The following is a 21,574-nucleotide window of genomic DNA, read 5'->3' on the forward strand; positions in this document are numbered from 1 at the left end:
ATGTTTGAAAATAAGATCTATGCGGCCCATCCTGTTATACTGAGCTATATTCCCACCATAACTAACGAACAAAATGAAACATAGAGTTTCGCCCTTTACATGCACAAACTAGACGCGTAACTGATTCTCTCCTTTCATCAAGATCAGCAACCCCAGAAACCGCAAGCAATGTTTCGTGCAAACGCCGCCAACATCGCCCAGCATTACAGGCACACTGCAAAAGAGTTGAGATTCCCATTGCTGCGAAGAATGGAGTTCTTGTTAGCCGGATTAGGCTCCCTTACTTTTATACTTGAAATACTGGTAAAAGAGACTAATTTCTTTCGGCTAACGCATTTCATAAGAGGTTAAAGATGAGGCAGATATATACTAATCATCTTAAACCATCACAAATACGGCTACAGAAAACGAAAGAGTTGTACTGGCGTGTAACGGGATGTTTAGTCGGGGATTGGGGTGGGGGGTGGGGGGGGGGGTTGGGGGTGGGGCTTTGGGGGGTGGGGAGTGGTGCAATAAAGGTACTTCTTTTTATTTCAGAAATTTAAAAGAAAAAGTCGACGCAAATTTATTTTTTAGAACAATATGTCGGCAGGCCAGTACCTGCCTTCTTCAGGTTACACATCTATTTATTCATCCCTGTGTAGTGGACGAATTGCTGTGGAGGACGAATTGCCTCCAGCTTTTACTTCATCAAGTAAGCCCCATATATAAGCCTTATAAGGCTTGCGGCTCGGACAGTAGCATGTCCCGTACATATAGAGCTACGCCTCTTAAAACAGATAAAACTGATAGTTTTACTGATAACCCTAATTCGCTGAGAGATCGGGAATGGAAGTATACTTATATTTAGTTATATTTAGTATTGCATTGTGTGGTTTTTTGCCTCCTCATCACCATACTCCATTCGCGACACACGCTTCCGACCGCGACAGACATAGCGAGGGTAACCGGAGTGTGCCACTATGACCACTATGGTCTGGCCTTGCCCTTCACAACAACTTCCTCAGAGAAGCCAACGAATTCAAGACGATCCGAGCAGTCTTCACATTCCGTCTTTTGTTGTCTGATGAGCTCACAGACCTATAAACCGCTTTGTGCCCTTATACTTTAAGTGTATTTTGCTATGATTCACCAAAAGCAAAATGATGATAGACATAGCAACACTATCAAGTGTCATTTCGTTCGTATAAAGATTATATAAGAACGATTCTCCAGAGCCAATCGTGCCAATAAAAAAAAGCGCAAGACCAAATTAATAACTGTTTTTCAACTCTGACATGGCCTGCTTGCACATAGTCTCCTTCGCATCCCCAGACTATCTTGCACAGCAAGGAGGAGAAAACACAGGTTCAAGCCCTAGGACTTGCGAGCGGCGCCGCCATCATTGGGCGCTAGAGATCTGGTGGCCTAAGACGAGCAAATAAAGAACAACTTGTTTTTGTCGGGTCTTGCTAGTCCAAGTACCGTATGGCATAGCACGCCTAGCAAGTTTTGTGTGCTGTTTTAGCGGAAAAAAAGGAAACTGAGCAAAGTGTATGACCGCGATAGAATTGCGGCGTGATCAAACCCTTTGATGGAACCCAAGAACCGCTCGCTATGCAGTCTAAGTATCGTCCATAAGGACTTCGTGTTGTCCCCAGTCTCTACTAAGGCTGGGAACAACAGGTAGAGTAGAGTGTATCTCTTAGTTCATCTTACTGTCTGCGAGGACCGAGTCGTTGAGATACGGCGCGTAACGGGTTGTGTCCTTGGTACTCATATGCTCTTGTTTAGCAGGGTCAGAGAGTTCAACGTTATCAAGAGACTTTTCGGCGCGAATAACCGTTATTTATAGTTTATGGTCTTGCCTGTAGCCTTGTCTGAAATGGAAAACCTTCTATTTCTGCCTGCATATCCTGCCTCTTACAGTTGCCAAACTCTCGTCGCTTGCGGAGCAAAACAGTTCGAGTTTTCCTCATGATGGAATTATCCGAACGTGTTGAAGGACGGGAAAAGCAAAGAGGGAAATCCTTTAATCCGGGAAATGGTCTAAAAATAGCCCCCGGTGCTCATTTTCTAAATGGTGTATCCACATGGCAAATAACCAATCCTACTAAAAATTCCGACAAAGCACGCGTTGCTCACCGTGCAACTGTACGATTGAAGGGCTACTACCTTAGTAAGTCATGCAATAAATGCGCTCGCACCTTGGTTGTGTTCAGTGCGTCATGATTTATTAAACAGTATTATGTCATATTGATTGAGCCCGGGTAAGAAATGACTCGTGGTCAATTTTTCTTTGTGTGTTTTTTATAGTGCATTTTTCTTCACGGAATTTCATGAGAAAGGAGTTCTAAAAACTGTAAAAACTGTTCAATCCATCCTGTACAAACATGCACCTTTCTACCATCTATATCACCACAAAAACCTGCTTGAAACAACTTGTGTGTGCTCAAATCATGGTTTTGATAACCAAGTCAGCTTTAAACTGGCATGCGTCCATTCACCTTCCCCACATCTTCCCACAACGCTCTGCGACGCGCGTGAAACCCAGGATAAAAACAAACTGCCATCTTGTTTACAATTTTGACGCCTGACCTCGGTTTCACGCGTGCCTCGTAAAGAGCTGTGGGCTGACGCGGGGCAAGTGATTGTGAGGGAACAAAAAGACGGTGAACTGAGCAATGCCTGGCTCAAAGTGGACCATGTGATTTGATATGAAGATGTGCTTTGCTTCTGTCTGCGCAGTTCTCAATATGTGACTGCAAGTGTCAGCGGCCCTATTGATGGGTACGGCCCTTGCTAATAACTTGTTCTAATTACAGTTTTGCACCTTTGGCTTGATGTATGGGGGAATATTACTCGGGATATTACTCTACAAAGCGCATTTCGATTGCCGTCACAAAACTTCTCAGATATTTTATCGAGACTTCATCGGCAAAAATGGGAAAATCACAGGCATTTCTAAGCGGGTATTTCTATGAATAAATGTCACTGTTGATCTCATTTCTTCGTTCGCATTCCCAGAATTCCCAGAAGGTGAGTCATAGTCTCGACCCAGTGCTCCCCGGGCAAATCAAGATTCGACCATTTCTTCAAATGACCGCAAAATCCTACTTATAACATTATGTCTTTAGCCTTGCCAATCTGCAGATGTAGACATTGGAATTAGATAGTCATTTTGACCTTTTATTCTAGCTGTTTCTACCCAAGGTCTCCCTGACAGCGCGCGCGGCTCTAATCCCCACCCCACCCTAGAGGGATGGACCGCCCAAGCATGCCATTACATGTACTCGTCATACACTAAACTATTTCCGTATTCTCTGTTATTTTAATGATAAAATACTTCGAACAAATATTTCTACATTTTCTTTAGATTAAACAGAATAGTTGGAGGTCCTCACTTGATGTGGTTTTTCCAAAGAAGGTATCCGCGGTTGTTTACAATGCCAAACTGTCCACCTACACACGGCGGTTGTGAAGGGAGGCTGAGCGCTCTAGACGGGGTCAAATACCGCGTCCACGAGTACTTGATCCCGATACGAACCAACTCACTCGGTGATCGAGTGACGAGTGGGGTAATAACAAGTAATTTGAGCGAGACATCTGTGACAGAACTGATCCGACCTACTGAGCGAGCAATCAGAGGGGTATAAATACACTTCACGCACAATCGCTACTTTCAGTCATCATCTGAATCTCGTGTGAGTCACACAAAAGTCGCAGCTCGTACAAACTTCGACAGCGAATTATCACAAAGCCCTTGAGCACGTTCAGGGTTATCTGCGATAAGACAAGGTTTTGGATCCTTCTCGCTGACCAGAAATCATTTCACTATGGCGTGCAGAATGTACAGACTCGTACTGGTGTTAATGCTGCTTTCTGTTCTTTCTTGTGCGTCAGCGAAAAGTATCAAGAAAAAGGTACGCAAGACTCTTATTCTAAATAGTTAGGTCTTGTGTATCGCATCTGATGCCAAGAGATTTATCATTTCAACATGCGAGTACGTTTATTTTGAATTCACCGGTCAATGCCTGATTCATAACATAAATCTAACATATTTGTACTGACAGACTAGATAGACATGTTATGTAATTAGCTATTACGACTTTTTACTGAGTCATTGTTGCGAAACAAGGTAGCTATGAGTTTATAAATATTGGACCTGATTCACCTCAGAATTTATGACCAAATAATCGCCTACATTGAGGTACTGCATGCATGGTAGCGATTTTCCGTTTTAGAATTCTATATTTTTTTCTCTGTTATTGTTAGTGGCATTAACATAGCCGCTGTGGCCACACCGCGTAAAGGCTATTTATAGCACCACTAATTGATCTGTAGCTACGGGCAAGCGGTAGGAAGCCGGGAAAAATCCTGAGACGACTCCGTTTGTAGCAAGATACTTGTGTACGTTAGGAACCCTATAGAGTCCTCGCAACCCTCTACGCGCTGAAACGCGCCGGGACCAGTAGGATATCTCTACCAGGGGTGAGCTCCAGCAAAGCGAGCTAAAACATGCTTGTAAAAGCGGGTAAAATGGCCTTGGTATTCTTAAGATACTACCCTGCTTTCATCCTCATGTTTTCATGCTTGTATAAGCGGATAAAACCCTGTTTTCAGCCAGAATCCATTTGACCCCTGGTGGACCTTCCGTCGAGCCAAGCCGCATTTATAAAGTGTTTTAAAGGGTTTTGTTATGGTTACCAGTGAAAAGCCTCAGTGACCTTTCAATAATTCGTTTTCGCGCGCAAACCTTGTTTTGGAGCTAAGGTGTACTAAAGATTTCCAAGTTCATAAATTTGTTTACTGGTCTTGTCTTAAGTCAAACGCTGAGCTGATTAGGTTTTCATCGCCCCGAAAATTATACTTCCTAAAGCGTTGGCATAGAGCCCGCATTCTGGAAATGTGCGTCACTGGAGCGAACACAGTGTAACCAATCTCTTCTGTTATTCTCAACGCGGATGGTTTCGGGATGGAGTCGCAAAGTCTCGCGCTTCCTGTGGCCTTTACTACGGTGCGCAACTTTCGAGGAAAATATTTGTGGGGGACTCATCACGCGTAATTAAGAACCGGGGATAATATTTATGCAGTGCGCAAAAATAGAATGTGATCACGTGCCAAACTAATACTAGCGTCTTAAGCCAAAACTGGTGAAATAACTATTGGTTAATATTGCCTATAAAAACACATTGTCTTGCTTGTATTGCATGCTTTGAATCCCAGCCAAAAGGCATAACCAATAGTCAGGGGCAAGCTGCCATGTTCCAAGGAAAGGGGTTGGGTTCCTAATGGATGAGTTCCTTGATTGTATTGCTCTAATTCGGCAAACAGCCAGAAACGGACGCTTCCTCCTGGGTCCAAGCTGCAAAAATAGCATGATCCGGAGGTCAAGACTTTCTGAACATGTTATCAACCGTTCAGCGTCTTGATATAATCGCTTCCATTACCTGACAATTCTAAGTAAAAGTTATGTCAGGGATGCGATCATATCTGCTCGCCACTTAACCTAGCTGTAGTGCTGTCTTTTCTGCTGCCTGTATTTGATAATTCCTTGCAGTAAGGCATCCAGGGCTCGTGGAATGTACGAGTTGACTTTCCCGCGCTCGGGGGTAACACTTTGGCCGGTTAACCCATGCAAAGCCTAGTCTGGAGTTAAGAGCGCGCGCTAACATTCGTATGAAACATGCGTGGAATCATGAGATCGTTACCGAGGCGTTAGCTATGCGATCTTATCTTCACGGCTCAGCCTGGTTTTCAGGAAACCATCGCATTTCGGTCTTCTACCGACCACAAACATACAAGCATTTAACCAATTAGGCACATCCGCAGGGCGCTTGAGTAGAGGACCTCTACCGCAGAGTGTATATACCCCAAGCTGGGACATATTAGGCCTTTGCCGCGCTTTCTAGTTTTCGAGCAGGCCACCGCGGCGTGTACGTGATTAGAGTTAGCGATTATATGCTGAGGTTGTCTTAGAGGCTCCTAGCGAATGCCCTCTGAGCCTGTCTAGCTCAATTTATATCTTATCAGCCCCGGTTTATACGGCCCTTGATACAGATTTACGTCAGAGCCTACTTATACGCTAAAAGAGCTATTTGAAAAAACAGCCCCAAAATATTGCTTGCGTGTAGCAACAAATACGAACTAAATAATTTAAAAGGTTGTTTAAAGAAAATAACGAAAAAAACACTCGATTGAAGATTTTAAAAAAGCGATATTTTGATACTTCCTACGCGTAAGGATGACAAATTGCTTTATGGGACAAAAAAATTATTGGACATTATTTTCCTAGTAGCGAGCGTAGTTAGAGGAGTTTACGATGCATACGTCGTTTTTACGTCGTAGTGTTGTGGAAAATAACAAACAGAACAACAAATGCATCTATGATCAAACCAATCTCATTATTGTTTTCAGTTTCGTATTTTTGGCTCGAAACATTAATAAGACATCGCTGACCATAAAAAATATTATCAGGCATTTATCTATTTATAAGAAAGTACTATTAGAATGCATGCAGAATGTAATATATGGTCATAATACGGTGTGTACAGATTAAATTACTAATGGACAACCGCACATGACATTGGGTTCACGCTATGCACACTACCTAATTTGAATACTTCTAAATGATGTACAAAATAGCAAAACATCGAGAAGGAACACCGTTATTCTTATATTCAGTTCAGATTAGTTTACAAACATAGAATATACTACACAGTTGAGGTATCAGAAGAAGTGGGTGGGCACACCTTAGAACCCATTGAAGTGCGTATATAAAGTGTGTATTCATTGAACACGCAGGTCCACCATCTTCGCAAGAGGAGCATCTCGCTGTTCGCCATGAAGGACACGTGCCCACCTCGTGCGTTTATCCCGTTCCCAGGGGAACCATGCCAGCACACGTGCCAAGTCGACAATGACTGCCCTGGAAACCAGCTCTGCTGCGATAACGGATGCAACATGTGTATGGACCCCGTCCTACCCCCTCCTGGTAAGCTATTCACCCTTCACCCTTGACCTTAACAGGAATGTGTATGGACCCCGTCCTACCAACTCCCGGTAAATTGCTCACCTCTTCCCCCCCCCCCCCCCCCCTGACGATGGCTGCAACGTACATGGACCCCGTCCTCCTCCCCCACCCCCCTCCCGGTAGGCTAATCACCCCTCACCCCTAACCTTAACAAGAATGTGTATGGACCCCGTCCTACCCCCTACCATTAGCCTGCTCAGTGGGGCCGAAATTGTTCCCGGCTTAAGTAGTCCAGCTTTGTTACCGCGTGCTCAACCTGGCACTCGCTTCGTATAATTTCTGTTGATGTCTTAGTCTAGTACACGCTTCGTACTAATGATGTTCACTCTTAGCCTGGTAATTCGATACTTATGCTGTTGGCGCCTCATTGCAGTGATCGACTGGCTTGGAATGGATAACCGCGGGTTTTCCGAGAGTCGTGAGCCGAACAACTATATCGACGCGCTTAATATTCAAGAGCACGTACAGGAAGTCAGTAAGTACATAATGTCGCAGATTGATTTTTAGGGGGACAAAAACACACAAAATAAACGCTTTTATACAGACCCTATAATACGTTTCACTTGCGGACTTTTTACACAATGGACATTCGCGTACACAGGAGGGGGGGGGGGGGGGGGGGGGGGCAAGCCGCCGAAACGTTGGCCATTTCGTGAGTAAGTACGCAGCTTCTTTGTCTCCTATTATCTTTGTTCTACAAAGGAGTTCTTTTGTCTCTATTATTCTCGTTCTTTGTGTCGAGGTGCAGATATTGTTCATTTGCCCAATCAAATTGCAGCTTGTATGAGCTGCGTACTGACCCCATTTCGTTGCAAATACTACCTTTTTCCTGTTTTCAATATGATTCCTATGACTGCACCCCCCTCCCCATCAGTAATTCCTGTGCGCGCGTCTGAGTGGGTACCTGCAATAGTCACTTGTGAGATCCTGTGGGGCGTTGATTGGCAATAATATAAACATGTATCGTTACTACGTGACTTGTTTAACCACATAGTGTAATTATATATCTTCATCCGTCATTAACATTACCGCATCACGAACCCGTTCTTATGACCCGTGTGTTTTCAGGTTGTTATTATAATGGAGTGACGCTAAGCAAAGGACAGATCTTCTACAAGGGCTGTCATAGATGGTACGTGCCCTCTATGGTATCTATCGTAGAATCACGTGTTGTGTTACCTCACCCTGTGTTTTAGAGATAAAACACAACTTTCCTTTAAGTGTCAAGCGAGGAAATTAGTCGCTTAGGTTAAGTCAAATTCATGCAAATAAAGATGACACAATAGACTTGATTCATTTGCATTCAATACGGCTCATAGATGATACGTTTGTAATTAGCCTAAGTCGTATAATTCAGCCACAGTGCTCAAATTGAAAACCCAACCGCGAATTTTTCACTCCCTGGAAGTTTAAAATTAATTATACATTTTCTTTCTTCTTCTGTGCAGTGAGTGTAGAATGGAAGGAATCAACTGCGAAGTAGGGCCCTGTAGAACAGGTAGGTCGCATTATCAAATGCTGCATCAGGAACCGGAGATGAAAATGACCCAGCCTATCTGTCATCGACATTGTGAGCCATTGTAGCTCTTGGTAGATCAAGGAATCCCGGGGGGGGGGGGGGGCTCCCTATACCGAGATGACGGGGATGCTCGTATTACCTTTTAGGGGTGAAAATCACGGGTGTGGTACCTTTTAGGGGGTTCGAGTTCAAGCGCTGGCATTTTTGTAGTATTGTATTGGCAGTACTGTAAGAAATATATTTTCATGTTCCAGTTCTTGAGTTCTACTGTGCTAAAGATAGAATGACAGTACTTTTGTTAACTTACTGGTGGAGGCGCTTGATGACTTGTCATCTGCAGCAATAAAAGTAGTTTAAAAGTCTATATTTTGTTGATACCTTTTAGGGGCAAAAATCGCCTTTTTGGTACCAAAAATGAAATCCCCTACGAGCATCCCCGTCATTATAATATGGGAGTGCCCCCCCCCCTCGTGCTAGGGATCGAGAATTCATGAATGAAAACGACTCCTTACGGCGACCGAGGTTCCCTCCCCTGCACCAAGACTTACCACCTTGCGCCCGCCCCTACCACTCGTCTGATCTTGCAACAGCCAGTTAGGTATTTATCTAAACTATTTATTACTTTTGTCCCGTCTTAAGACGAACACGAAGGCTTCCACTCAGAGGGCTCCTCCGGCGACGACGAGCAACCGTCAGGGGATAACGAAACTCGTGTGAATTCTCGCGTGTACGCGCGTGTGTCGGGGAGAAAAATTGGGACTAGGAAACTCGCGCGGTTACCTGCGAGACCAATAGGGGAGAGCCAAGAGCCCATCGACCAAGAGGTGGACAAGCCTTCTACCGAGCCCTCAGAACAATTGACAGACAGCGAGCATTGGAACTACAGGGAGAGGGGGCACCCCACTGCCCAACCGACAGCCCAAGTCATCTACCACACGGCTCCGTACTTCCGTCATCACCGAGTGATTCCGAGAAGGCCTGGGGAGATCAGGCCCCGGTCTGAGCATACTCAGTATGTTGAAAGGTACCCTCATCGCAGAATGCTGCACAGACGAGCAGGTCATCGCCTACGCCACTAGTGGAACAAGTGAATAATTGTACATAGAAGGGATGGGCTAAAGAACTTTAAGCGTAACCAGAAAACAACAACCGAACAAAGTGCATAGAAACCATATGCCTCGGACGAACCATGGAGGTGATAATAACATTTTAAGCCTCGGACGAACCATGGAGGTGATAATAACATTTTAAGCCTCGGACGAACCATGAGGGTTACAATGACATTCTAGGTTGAATAAGTCAAAAACATTATTGGGCTATCACAAAAGTGCTATCATTTAAAGTGTGGTGAAATTATTCCAAGAAACACCATAATAAAATTCCTTCCAAGAAATTCGCCCACTGGGCCAACATATAGAAATATTACAGAAATACTCGGGTCTTTAAGCTACAGTATGTAAATAACAAGAACATGTAGATAACAGATGGCAAAGGGCAAATCAGAAATGTGAGCTATTATATGAATTGCAGATCAGTAGCTCGAACTCGAGCCTACATTACACTGGTCAGCAGAATTTTATCCAGAGATGTATGATAATTTATGTACGAGGTAAGCCGTGTGATAATTCGCTTTTAGAAGGCCACAGACCAGCAATTTCCAGATGTATATTTTGTACGTAGCTTAACACGTGGTAATATTATGCACGTAGGAAAACGAGATAAATTGCTTTACAGAAATTTAATAAATTAACATATTGCTTAGAACGCCTCTTACATTTCTTAGGCTAAGTTCCAACGTCGTATTATTCATTAGCCGTATTCAATGCAAATGCATGCAAATGAATCTAGTCGATTGTATCATCTTCATTTGCACGCATCTGCATTGAATACGGCTCGTGGATAATACAACGTTTGAACTTAGCCTTAGTAATTTATCTTCCCAATTCCCTTTCTCTTTAGTATTCCCATGCCAAAAAATATATGGGACCGGCATCGATCCAGAGATACAATAAGCGACCCAACGCTATTGTCGTCTTGTCGCTGTGCATTAGCCTCTCTAGAAGCAGGGCTGTGATTGGGCGATCGATAGAGACTGCCCTCACTGGGACTGCTAATCCTATAATGTGCCGTTCCAAAAGCAAATCAATATAGAACAATCGAATCGCCTTAGTTTCATGCATTTGCTTTAGAACGGCACACCTAAAGAACGGCGTCTAAACTAGGCCTTAGTTACCAGAAGCAGTAGAAAGGTGGAACTGTTCTCGGGTCTAAACAAGGCCTTTGTTACCAGAAGAAGTAGAAAGGTGGAACTGTTCTCGGATCTTAAAAAGGCCTTAGTTACCAGAAGCAGTAGAAAGGTGGAACTGTTCTCGGGATCTACGCTTGCGAGCTTTTCACTCGATACAAAGGTTTTTTTCTCTCCCAACAATAACTTTCTTGCAACTCACAACGCAACACAGTTGCAGGTAAAATTCCCTCGTGTAACATGGCCTTTACAATGCTCTGTTACAGAATGTGTCGATAATAACAATCAACACACGTGCGTTAGCACAACAGCGGTCACATGATCACAGCTGGTCACGTGCTGAAGCTAATACCGCTGGCCAACAGCTGAAGTGAGACCCTCGTAGGGAGACGGCATTGCATCAGCTTACCACAGGGTGACCACATGCTGACGTAACTGAAGACATCCGCTGCGAGGACCGTCTTTGATGCAGTAACATCTACTCCTTGCTCCTTGGTTAGATTTTATCTTTATTTAGACTCCGCTCCTTTAGATTTTACTTTTATTGAGACCAAACGTCTTCAGAAAATCGACAAGCTCGCTCTCGAACCAACAGGCCTTGTTCCTGAATAAAAAAAAAATCAATTACTTGCTTTAGTTACAGGAATTCTTGAGAAATTAGTTACCCTAGCTGGAGCAGAGCAGGCTCCAAAGAGCACACTTTTGCACTCTCACCACAGTCTTCTCCAGACTTTATTCACACAACACTCGCGCAGATCTTTTTATACTCAAAGACATATGAACAATCGCAGAAATCAAAAGCGCGGAACCTGGAGCTCTGCTAATCGATAAAGACGTTCATCCTCCCCAACCCTCTCATAAACATCTTGAAAACCGTGCGCGACTATTCTACACACGCGCGTGCAACTAGCCCCGCACCCCTCCCCTCCCCCACCCCTCTCACACACCCTTGAAAACCGTGCGCGACTATTCTACACACGCGCGTGTAACTAGCCCCGCACCCCTCCCCTCCCCTACCCCTCTCACACACCCTTGAAAACCGTGCACGACTATTCTACACACGCGCGTGCAACTAGTTGCCCCGCACCTCCTCTCCCCTACTCACTTGAGAACCCGTGCGCGCGACTCGATGCTCTCTAATCTCGTGATCTCAGCTTCCAATTCTAGGATCTCATCCTCTAGGTTCTCCTTGGATCGATGAACCAGCGATTGAAGACGGGAAAACGTCGACGAAAGTTCCCTAGGTGAAAGAACAAGTACACAGATAAAAAAGTGCCCGCAAGAGGCGGGGTATAAAGGGGAAAATACAAAACTAACCAAACGTGGGGCGATGATTAAAGCACACGTAACTCCACTAGACAATTTCAAACAATTTTAAAAAACGATCGTAGGAAACTTACTGTTGAACCTGCAGTCCGCAGTTGGAGCTAGTGAAGCTGACGACAAGTTGAAGTTTTTCTGAGGCGAAGTCTACGAACTGCCTCTTGAAAGTTTTTTCCTTCGCGCTATTGGTCCAGCGAAGTCGCTCAATGACGTAGAGTCCTCCATACAGTCCAGTACAGCAAATAATAATTCGCCACCCCATTACTCGCCACAACTATCGACAATGAGACGCGTTAGGTTGTGCATAAACGATTCATAAACTTCCCTATACGGAAGACCAAAACATAGCACAAGCCGATTATGGTGGTTGCCATTATCAACAATAAAAGAAAAACCACGACTCCTTACCAGGCCCCCAGCGAGCACGACCACAGTAGCTGTTCGTGACGTCAGCGATGCAACTCCATGAATGACAGCTAACGTCATCTCTTCGTCACTGTAGCTGCACCGAGGCATGACGGGACCGGCGGGTCTGGGCTCCAGCTCCCTGTGGTGGTCTGTGCTCGGTACCAGGCTCTGTACATTCTTCTGAACCTGCAGGTAACAAAGAGGGCTATTGAAACACGATTGCTTGAGTAACGCACGTATATAAGGCCATGTCACACAAGTCGGCTTTTCCTGCAACTTTTAAAGCAACAATTACATATAAAAATTTGCAGGTTGCAGAAACATGATATACAGCGGTATTTCTCTCGAGTTGTAGCGAAAAGTAGAAACTACTGTAATTCTACTTTTCTTGCAACTTGCAACACAACCAAAACTTGAATCACAACTGCGTGCACGTCACAGGAAATTCTGGCAGAATTTTTTTTGTGTATCATGTCATTGAAGAGTGGACGTTCTATGGATGATCATCAAATGAACTCATTTTCAGTTCAAAGGGTGAAACTCACATTGGCCCCCAGTAACATTGCTAGCCTAGCATTACGCGGTGCAAGGAACCTCTTTACAAGGGCTTCCCAGCCCAGGCTGAAATGAAACTCGATGTCCTCCTTAAAGTCACTGCACAGATTATGTATCTCCAACTGATAACAGACTTCAAAATCTTGCCTAAAAACACAATGAAACACTTCAAAATCATGCCTTTAATACAATAAAACACTTCAAAATCCTGCCTTTAATACAATAAAACACTTCAAAATCTTGCCTAAAACACAATAAAACACTTCAAAATCTTGCTAACAAAAAAGGAAGTATGTTCGGGAGGACACAATGTTCCAAAGTGAAAAGTCACGTCTGTTAAAACACTTGGGTTTCAATCACGTCAATCACATAACAATTGCCATTAGAAATGACACATGTTGTAGTGTACCTTGGAGTCAGTGGTAACACGCTTTGAGGTTCATCACAAGGCAGCAGCTTTTGAAGACGATCTGAAGATAAAAACAGCAGTCGGCACTATCCCCCCATCTCTATATCCCACATCCCACAAAATAAAGTTGAAATAAATACTAAAATATCTGATCATTACCTATCATGTCTTGCTGAGTTTCCTGTATGAGTTGAGTTTGTGAGCTAGAGCATCGCGCCATCAGGTTTCTACCAAGACCCTTTTCTATGTACTCATGAAGTTCCTAGAGCATTTAAAATGGTTAAAAAGGCAGATTGCTATTGTATTATATATTTCAAAGCACCCAAGTCAATCACAATTTTGTCATTGGTTTTATTCAATATTAGAAGTAAAGTACCTACAGTAGAGTTTTATACTTTATTTTCAAAATTAAATAGAAATATATTTCAAATGCTTCCCAAAATCAACTCATAGAAATTGATACACATCCACTACACACTTGGTAACAGCAAAAAAGATTTTACTAGGAAACTGACACATTAAAACATTTTCAATCCAATGTTCTCGGCTAGACCATGATCTCTGCATAAACAGGATTACTTACTTTTTTATATGTCCTTAAAAAGCCTGGATGGGTGTGGAATGGGTGCTCAAACTCATTGACAAGTACTCCTAGTCGACCAATCTCTTCTGTCATAGCATCAGCTACCTGCAGGCGTAAAACATTGGCTTTAGACAACAACAGCAATGTACCAAAAAGGAGAGGGTGTGGCTGTTGCTTGAGAATTTTGCCCAAGGGGAAAGGAAAAAGGATGGCTGTTGTTGAAAGGGGTAGAGAAAAAAGCATGGTAGTTGCAAAAAAAAAATATTGCCTAAGGGGATAGTCATTACTTGTATTTTCTTGGGAAAAGGGAGACATGATGTGGAGTAAGGGAAGAAGAGGTCTTTCTTTTCACCTCTTTGTTTGCTACAGCCCTCAGAAGCTAATGCTCACCTGTTGTTCAATGCGTGTTGAGAGGTGTTTAATCTTCTCTTTGCACTCATTTGTGCAGTAGTCAAGCTGCTCCTTGACAAACTCTAGCCTATTCTCACGCTCTCTCTTGGCACTGATCAGCCTTTTCCTGTAACATACCACTGTCATCAGTACTTTGCTCCCTAGCATGATGAGGCATTCCACATCGTTGGTGGACACCCTTATGTTAACACTCACCTGTGTTCGTATGCGCAGCCAGCAATCTGCTCCAGAATGTTTTGTACTGCATTTACTATGCCGATACCTGTGCCTGCGTGAGACTCAAACTTGGTCTGGATGGCTGATTTGGATATACATTCCTATAAAAGGATTAAATAACTTAGACTATTAGTACATTGTCTCTGTTGTGTATCAACTCACGGATAAATAACAATGACAGTGACAATGACGGATAAATAACAATGACAATACTGCATACCTCAAACTTGTGTTCAAAATTCTCAAACTCAAGTTTTCTTCCATGAAAGCCATCTACATGTATGGCACCACCTACAACAACCACAGCAAATGCAAAACAAGTTAACACAATAGATGAAAGGTACTTGGGGGAAAGGGGATGCTATCTGGTTCCTAATCAAAACATGTTGTCTGTCCAAATGGCAATTCCCAAATGACAGTTCTAGTATCGAAACATCATGGGATGGAAGAAGTGGAGGTTATAACTTGAATAGGACACAACAAACCTAGAGAGTTTGAACAGCATCTTTTACGGTTTCCTCACCTTCCTCTGGCATTCCTTGATGCTTCTGCATTCTGCTCATTAAGGTCTGTACAGAGATTGGCAGAAAAAAAAGATAAATTCATTAATAGAAGAAAAACAAAATTAAGATACAGTACTTTAAGGCCTGTTGTAGCAATGATGCTGAACTACAAGGGCATAGATGCAACATGGTTAAGTCAATAGCATATAGTAAACATAGTATGCAGCAAAGTGTAGTATGCAGCAGAAAAGTGGTGAACCCAGAAAAAGGCCTTGCTACAAAAGAAAGAACCAACTAACTCAAACCACATTTGAACAAGATATCAAACCCTGAACCAAATAGTGAGGGGAGCAAGAGAAAAAGACTGCATTACATTCGAAAAATATGGCATATTTATGCCATCAGCATTTGTTTCCATGCAATGGATATGCACAAAACACATATTCTACACAGACATAACAAATCTGTAATTCTGCTATAAACAACACCACTGTACACATACTTCTTTAGCAGAAACAAAAAAGACCCTGTCTTCTGCCTGCTTCTTATCCACACACTTCAGCTCCTTATACAAGAAGTCAACATTTCTCTGAAGATGCTGCTTTTTAACCTGTCATGAAATAGTAAAATGTCTTTCAGAAACCTCGAACAAAATTATCAGCACAATCCTGCAACAATGCAATTTGTTATATCTAACCATTTAAGTGCAACACACCGAATGCATTCTTACCAGTTCCATCATTTCCACATCAGGCTCACCAGCTGATGCATCCCAGCGATTATTCAATATGAAAATATTTGGCTTGGATAATTTCTGGTTTACTTTGTGAAAGAAGTTCTTTTCCTAATAAGCAAAACAGGAAAAGGTGTAAAAGAATACACTTCAATCAACAAGATCAATGGAAAAGGTTGGCATGGACACAAGGAAGAACTTACTGTGACCATTAGTGTTGACTCTGCATTGCAGACCAGTACAAAGACATCAGCATCCAGGCAGTGTTTATCAATCCACAGGTCCAGATCAGGACTTACATCAATTCCAGGACTAAATAGTGAAAGCATTTAATCAAAAAAGGGGGTGGGAATTACTGAGCAAGACAAATGCAGGGAAAACATGTTGAGCCTACCTGTCCACTAGCACAACATCTTCAGATAACATCTTACACCTGGACGGGAATCATATTTATCAAACACAATCAACAACAAATAAGGTTACTAAACTAATGCAATTAACTATACAATAAGACTTCTTACCTGGACTTTGGCCAGTAAACCTGCACAAGGCTGCTGTGGTCCAATTTTTCCTCAAAGAGAGCATGAGCAATTTGTCCCAAAGTCTGTGTAACAGTAAGTACAAATTATCGCTACCTGATAGTTTAGGAAATTTATTGCAAAAAAGCTACTGTAATATCTGGATAACAATAAATTGTTTATCCACCCAAGGATTGATACAAGTTTCTAGGAGGTGCATCAGACTTGGTATCTCAACCACCCTCTTTTCTTCCACACCTCTCCTCCTAGACAAGCTTCACTAAAAAGCAAATTTCCATCTGACAGCATATAAAGTACGTCACCAGCATTTAAGATTCTAGAAGAACATCCTCTCATACAAACTACTATACTACACATTGTTACTTCTACTAAGCTGTCTCCCATGGAAATGAGAAAAGTGGCTGCTGTATTTTAGTAAGAACTAAATACATTGGGATTTTAAATAGTAGCATCTAATTAGAGGTAGGAAGCCAATAGCAGTACCATGTACTCACTTTGACATTTCGTCTTTCATCTGACTCTGGTATTAGAATATAAGGATCTGCTGAATCTGAACCGTTAACACTCAAGAAACAGTTGGTTGTGTGACCAATCCCCATGGGTAAGATCCTGTCCTGCAACATGGCATTGACAACTGTGCTCTTGCCATTACTCGTACGACCAAAGAATGCCACCTTCATTTGATCTCTGGCGATCACTTCTGTAATACTGGCAACTTGTCCCAGGAAACCAGCCACCTGGACAAATACACGATGGTGAGATTCAAAATAATAAGACAAAACCTTGATAATCAGAGAATGTGACATAATACAATGTTAACGCTTATGAGGACACCTCCCTCAAGACGTAATCAGATCTAAAATACAATAGCATGTTGCTATGTTATAAAACGCTTCTCAAGCTATTTCTAGTTCAACGCAGTTTGACTATTTACTGTTTTGTCTCACTTACATCGCAAGCAAACCCTTTGATATTACTCTTGTAGTCCTCTGCTATCTCACATCCACAAATAAATCGGTTGGCCTCGTCCAAATACTTCCCGATTTCCGAGACTGTTTCGTTGATCTTTTTCTTGGCTTTGACAAAATTATGCAGAGGTGACGAATGTTCCCCAACGCCATTTTTGTCACTCTCCTTCACAGAAAAGCTTCTCTTGGGTACCGATCCAGAGTTCCGCATTATTTTGCACCCTGCGGAGAAACCTTCGGCGAGAAATAAGGTTAAAAACAGCTGGTGTGCCGAGATTCCCTCACGACACGTCCGCCATCTTGTTTTTTCATGGCGCACGTGGATTATGCAATGCTACGCATAATTTACGCCTCAAACCGCTGTACAAGATTGATATTTGCAGTCTCGTTTTCGTTCCCAGGCTCCTCATTTTCGATTACGCGCATGCTCACTCGACCAACCGCTGTACAAGCATACCCGCAGAAATCCAACATGGCAGCTACTCTTTCTCAACGAATGACAATGAAAACTTTTCCCGATGCCCCGGAATGGGTATCTGCGGAGCATTTGACTGGAGTAAGCTGTGATATATGTAGTATGTCTATTCTACAATGTCCTTGTGCTAATAGATGATTTTCCCACAGACCACAGTGATGGCTGTTGAGTTCAATGGTGGGGTTGTCATAGGTGCTGACTCACGAACGACCACGGGGTAAGAGTTTTTATGAACTTGCTATATAACACTTGATTAGATAATATTTTTTATATCCAATGAACTAAATATCAATCTAAATATCAGTCAGAACAGTTCTGTGGTGTATAATTTGGGAAAACGGTAAGGTTTTTTTTAATGTTTTTATCTACTTAAAATTCGTCAAATTGAAGTTCGATCAACTAATTTTACCGGCATGTTAAAAAGTAGAGCTCTTTCACTTCCTTTCTCTATATTGACAGTTTGGGAAATATTTTTAATTTTGATGGGCATTGTCGTTATTCTAGAACAGTTGGTGTCAGTTTTTTCTTGTGACAGGACAGAGATATGTTTTGAACCAAAGTTGATTGACATATTTCTCCTACAGATCATACGTGGCAAACCGTGTAACAGACAAGCTCACACCTGTGACAGACAGGATATTCTGTTGCCGATCTGGGTCAGCTGCCGATACCCAAGCCATTGCTGACATTGTGAAATACCATCTTAACTTCCATAGGTGAGTTACTGTAAATGTTCTAATTTCGATGGTCCAAGGGGGAGTTCAATAGATACAGTAGGAGATGTTTATTAGAGAGGTGCATTCTTTACAAACTATAACAATATAACAAACCCAAGTGAAGTGGGGTTCTAGTCAAGATCATGTTAAATTATAGTATGTGTAGCAAGCGTTTCTTCACCCAGTAGAAGATAAATGAAATTTTATTTATGTTACAGAAATTCCTATGTCGTTTGTTTTTAAGCTGGGAGAGAGGGTAGGGGGGCGTTAAATAGAGGGGGCTGTTTGTTAGTAAGGGGCATACATTAGATAGGGGGCGTTCTTTAGATAGGGGGCATTTATTGGATCATTTACGATAAGAAAATTTTAGGTTGTGCTAGTTGGGATTAATGGCTTTAGCAACATGATTCTATGTGCAATAAGGCTTGAACGGGATTTACAGAGCAAGTGAAAAATCAAATTTAATCAATTTCTAAGTAAAACAAATTCCAAAAATACTATTTGCTTGATTGTGAGAGCACACAGGGTGCTAAAATCATAAGACTATACAAATCCAATAAATGAGTCTTGTACTCTTATTGCTTATTGTAAAATAAAAAAGCAGTCTATTCAGGAGTACCCAATTTTCATTAGAAGAATAAATCATCTGGTGTTCTGAAGCAGACTTAAAGTGTGAAGCTTTTCAAACAGTCTATTACTAAGCTAAATCTCTTGAGGATTTCTGCAATTATATTAATAAGTGGCATTGATTATCTTCTATTCTCTCATTGTATGAATTCCCAGTATTGAGATGGAGGAGCCAGTTTTAGTCAAGACTGCTGCTAACCTCTTCCGTGAGATGTGCTATGGCTACAGAGATCAGCTCTCTGCTGGGATCATCTGTGCTGGTTGGGATAAACTCAATGGTGGCCAGGTACTGTGTCTCTTTTCCCATCTTTTCACCTGAGAAATATTCTTTATACCTAAATTTTTAAGTACCTTTTAGTAGCCTCCTAATAATTCTGTTGGCACCACATTCATCCCTTTGAATGTTGGATAAAAGAGGGTATTTGACACAAAGAGTGTAGAGTGAGGCAAAAAAGGGGTAGTGGATGGGGTAGAGCAGTGGTCAAAAGACAAGAAAGTCCGATAAGGAAGTAATTGTGAGGGTTAGTGGGCAGAATAGCAAGTGACAAAGCGATATAGTGAGAAAACAACAAAGGACCAATTGAATACATATATGTCAATGTATGATGAAAAAAAGTAAATAATGAATTGGTTAGCTCATAGAGCTCTTTGAAGTGTAAAGTAGCCTATTGGTTGTTCTAGTACAACATTAATCATCAGTGGCCAGGTACTAGTCTAATGTCACAGGAAGTGTCAAATCTGGGAGCTATGAATTGTTCTACCTCTTACTGTGTTGCGTTTATGCAGGTGTATTCTATCCCCCTGGGTGGAATGTGTATTCGTCAGCCATTCACTATTGGAGGTGGGTCAAAATTTACTTGATAACTCAAGTTTTGTGATTGCTTCATATAATCAAGCAAGCCCATCTTCTATAAGCTCTATCCTAATGTCAGCATTTGTTATTGCGCAGGCTCTGGCAGTACGTATATCTATGGCCATTGTGATGCCACCTACAAGAGTGGGATGAGCAAGGAAGAGTGCTTCAACTTTGTCAAAACTGGTGAGTCTTGACAAGCACTACATTTGGATAAGCTCTTTTCAGCAAACTCGTAAGGCCTTAATGATATGAAATGCTGATCCTACAAAAGTTCCAAACTAGATAGAGTAAACAGAGTTTCCTATTTTAATATTTTTTTAAAGATTGGATGTTCTTCTAAACTGTTTCAAATAAATTACTCCTAAAAATAAAAATTTCATTTGTTTTTGGTAAAGTTAATTTTATTTCTCCTATCCTTTAATATAAACAATTTTGGATCACCATTACTGCCCTGATATATATCTGCTTCTGATTACAAAATGGTGACCCTTATTGTTACTCTCACAGCTGTCGCCCTTGCCATGTCTCGGGATGGGTCATCTGGGGGGATTATCCGAATGGCTGGGATTGATGAAACCGGCGTTGAGAGGCGTGTCATTCTTGGAAACGAACTGCCAACATTCTATGAAGGGTAGACGCTTTGGTGCTTATCTCAAGTAGTGTTGTTACACTTGATGTGTTAACTATAGTCGTCTAGGTATTCTGTACAATTATGCTCCATGTTGCTCTTTGGATATCACACACAACACTTGAAAAAGTGGTAGCCTTCATTGTGTGTGGTATAACGTTCCATCTTTCACTGTGTGTGGTAAAACCTTTCTTGTACAGTATATGCAAACGGAAAAGGAAACTCACTAACGTAAAGGACGGAGGTATTGCACGATCTACCTCATTTTCTTTTCGCTTCTTATGTCACCCACGATTGTCAATAAAAAAATATTGAAATTCAATGGCTCTTGAATTCGTGTTCACAATGTTAGCGATAAGCTGACTGGTTAATGAAAACGAATGGCTTTAAATTTCGATGTTTTGTTACGAAATCTAGCCTGCGTGCATCCGCGTTCAAAATATCTACAATAGGTATTCTGAAACCGTATACACGTAGGCTAACTAAAACAAGCGCCCACTTCATGCTAGTCTATGTAAGCATTTTTAGTTATCTATTTTTTAGGGGGGAAGAGGGGGAGGGAAAGTGCTTTATCCGTGCGATTTTTCGCTTTTGCCGATATCACCCATTCTAGTTTCCAGAGCCTTTATTCGCTATATCATCTTGTTTGTCAGAGGAAAAACCCCAGCAGTGAGTATCGCCGAGGGGCTCTGGGCACGAGAATGACTATGCATACCCACTGACTCGCATCTTTTCGTCTTTTTCGTGATTTTTGGTTGAGTGGATCCATACTAACTGCTGGACCGTGAAACCCCTCGATGCTAAAAAGATGCTTTGGATAATGTTTGCATACGATGTTATAAGCTGAA

At 42.1% G+C, this 21,574-nt stretch overlaps 3 protein-coding genes across 3 annotated transcripts; 2 read left to right on the plus strand and 1 right to left on the minus strand.

Moving 5' to 3' along the window:
- The first annotated feature begins 3,446 nt into the window (after positions 1-3,446).
- LOC5514198 lies at positions 3,447-10,292 on the plus strand. Its single transcript, XM_001634357.3, has 6 exons — positions 3,447-3,902; positions 6,784-6,973; positions 7,386-7,487; positions 8,081-8,144; positions 8,461-8,510; positions 9,171-10,292. The coding sequence occupies exons 1-6, from the start codon at positions 3,816-3,818 to the stop codon at positions 9,608-9,610; spliced, it is 933 nt and encodes a 310-aa protein (XP_001634407.1). The 5' UTR covers positions 3,447-3,815; the 3' UTR covers positions 9,611-10,292.
- LOC5514215 (mitofusin-2) lies at positions 10,255-17,741 on the minus strand. Its single transcript, XM_032383769.2, has 19 exons — positions 17,408-17,741; positions 16,951-17,193; positions 16,439-16,521; positions 16,312-16,350; positions 16,121-16,229; positions 15,915-16,028; positions 15,687-15,794; positions 15,205-15,250; positions 14,902-14,972; positions 14,661-14,782; positions 14,445-14,571; positions 14,055-14,159; positions 13,631-13,733; positions 13,472-13,532; positions 13,053-13,209; positions 12,508-12,693; positions 12,177-12,373; positions 11,882-12,016; positions 10,255-11,380 (listed from the first exon to the last, which is right to left on the minus strand). The coding sequence occupies exons 1-19, from the start codon at positions 17,633-17,635 to the stop codon at positions 11,305-11,307; spliced, it is 2,310 nt and encodes a 769-aa protein (XP_032239660.2). The 5' UTR covers positions 17,636-17,741; the 3' UTR covers positions 10,255-11,304.
- A 104-nt stretch (positions 17,742-17,845) lies between these two features.
- LOC5514218 (proteasome subunit beta type-6) lies at positions 17,846-21,048 on the plus strand. The gene is made up of 7 exons (XM_001634358.3): positions 17,846-17,980; positions 18,049-18,116; positions 18,484-18,615; positions 19,399-19,528; positions 20,029-20,083; positions 20,192-20,281; positions 20,606-21,048. Exons 1-7 carry the CDS (start codon positions 17,849-17,851, stop codon positions 20,731-20,733), a joined length of 735 nt encoding a protein of 244 aa, XP_001634408.3. The 5' UTR covers positions 17,846-17,848; the 3' UTR covers positions 20,734-21,048.
- The last annotated feature ends 526 nt before the right edge of the window (positions 21,049-21,574 follow it).

This window comes from Nematostella vectensis, chromosome 3 (assembly GCF_932526225.1).
Source record: "Nematostella vectensis chromosome 3, jaNemVect1.1, whole genome shotgun sequence".
Taxonomy (NCBI): domain Eukaryota; kingdom Metazoa; phylum Cnidaria; class Anthozoa; order Actiniaria; family Edwardsiidae; genus Nematostella; species Nematostella vectensis.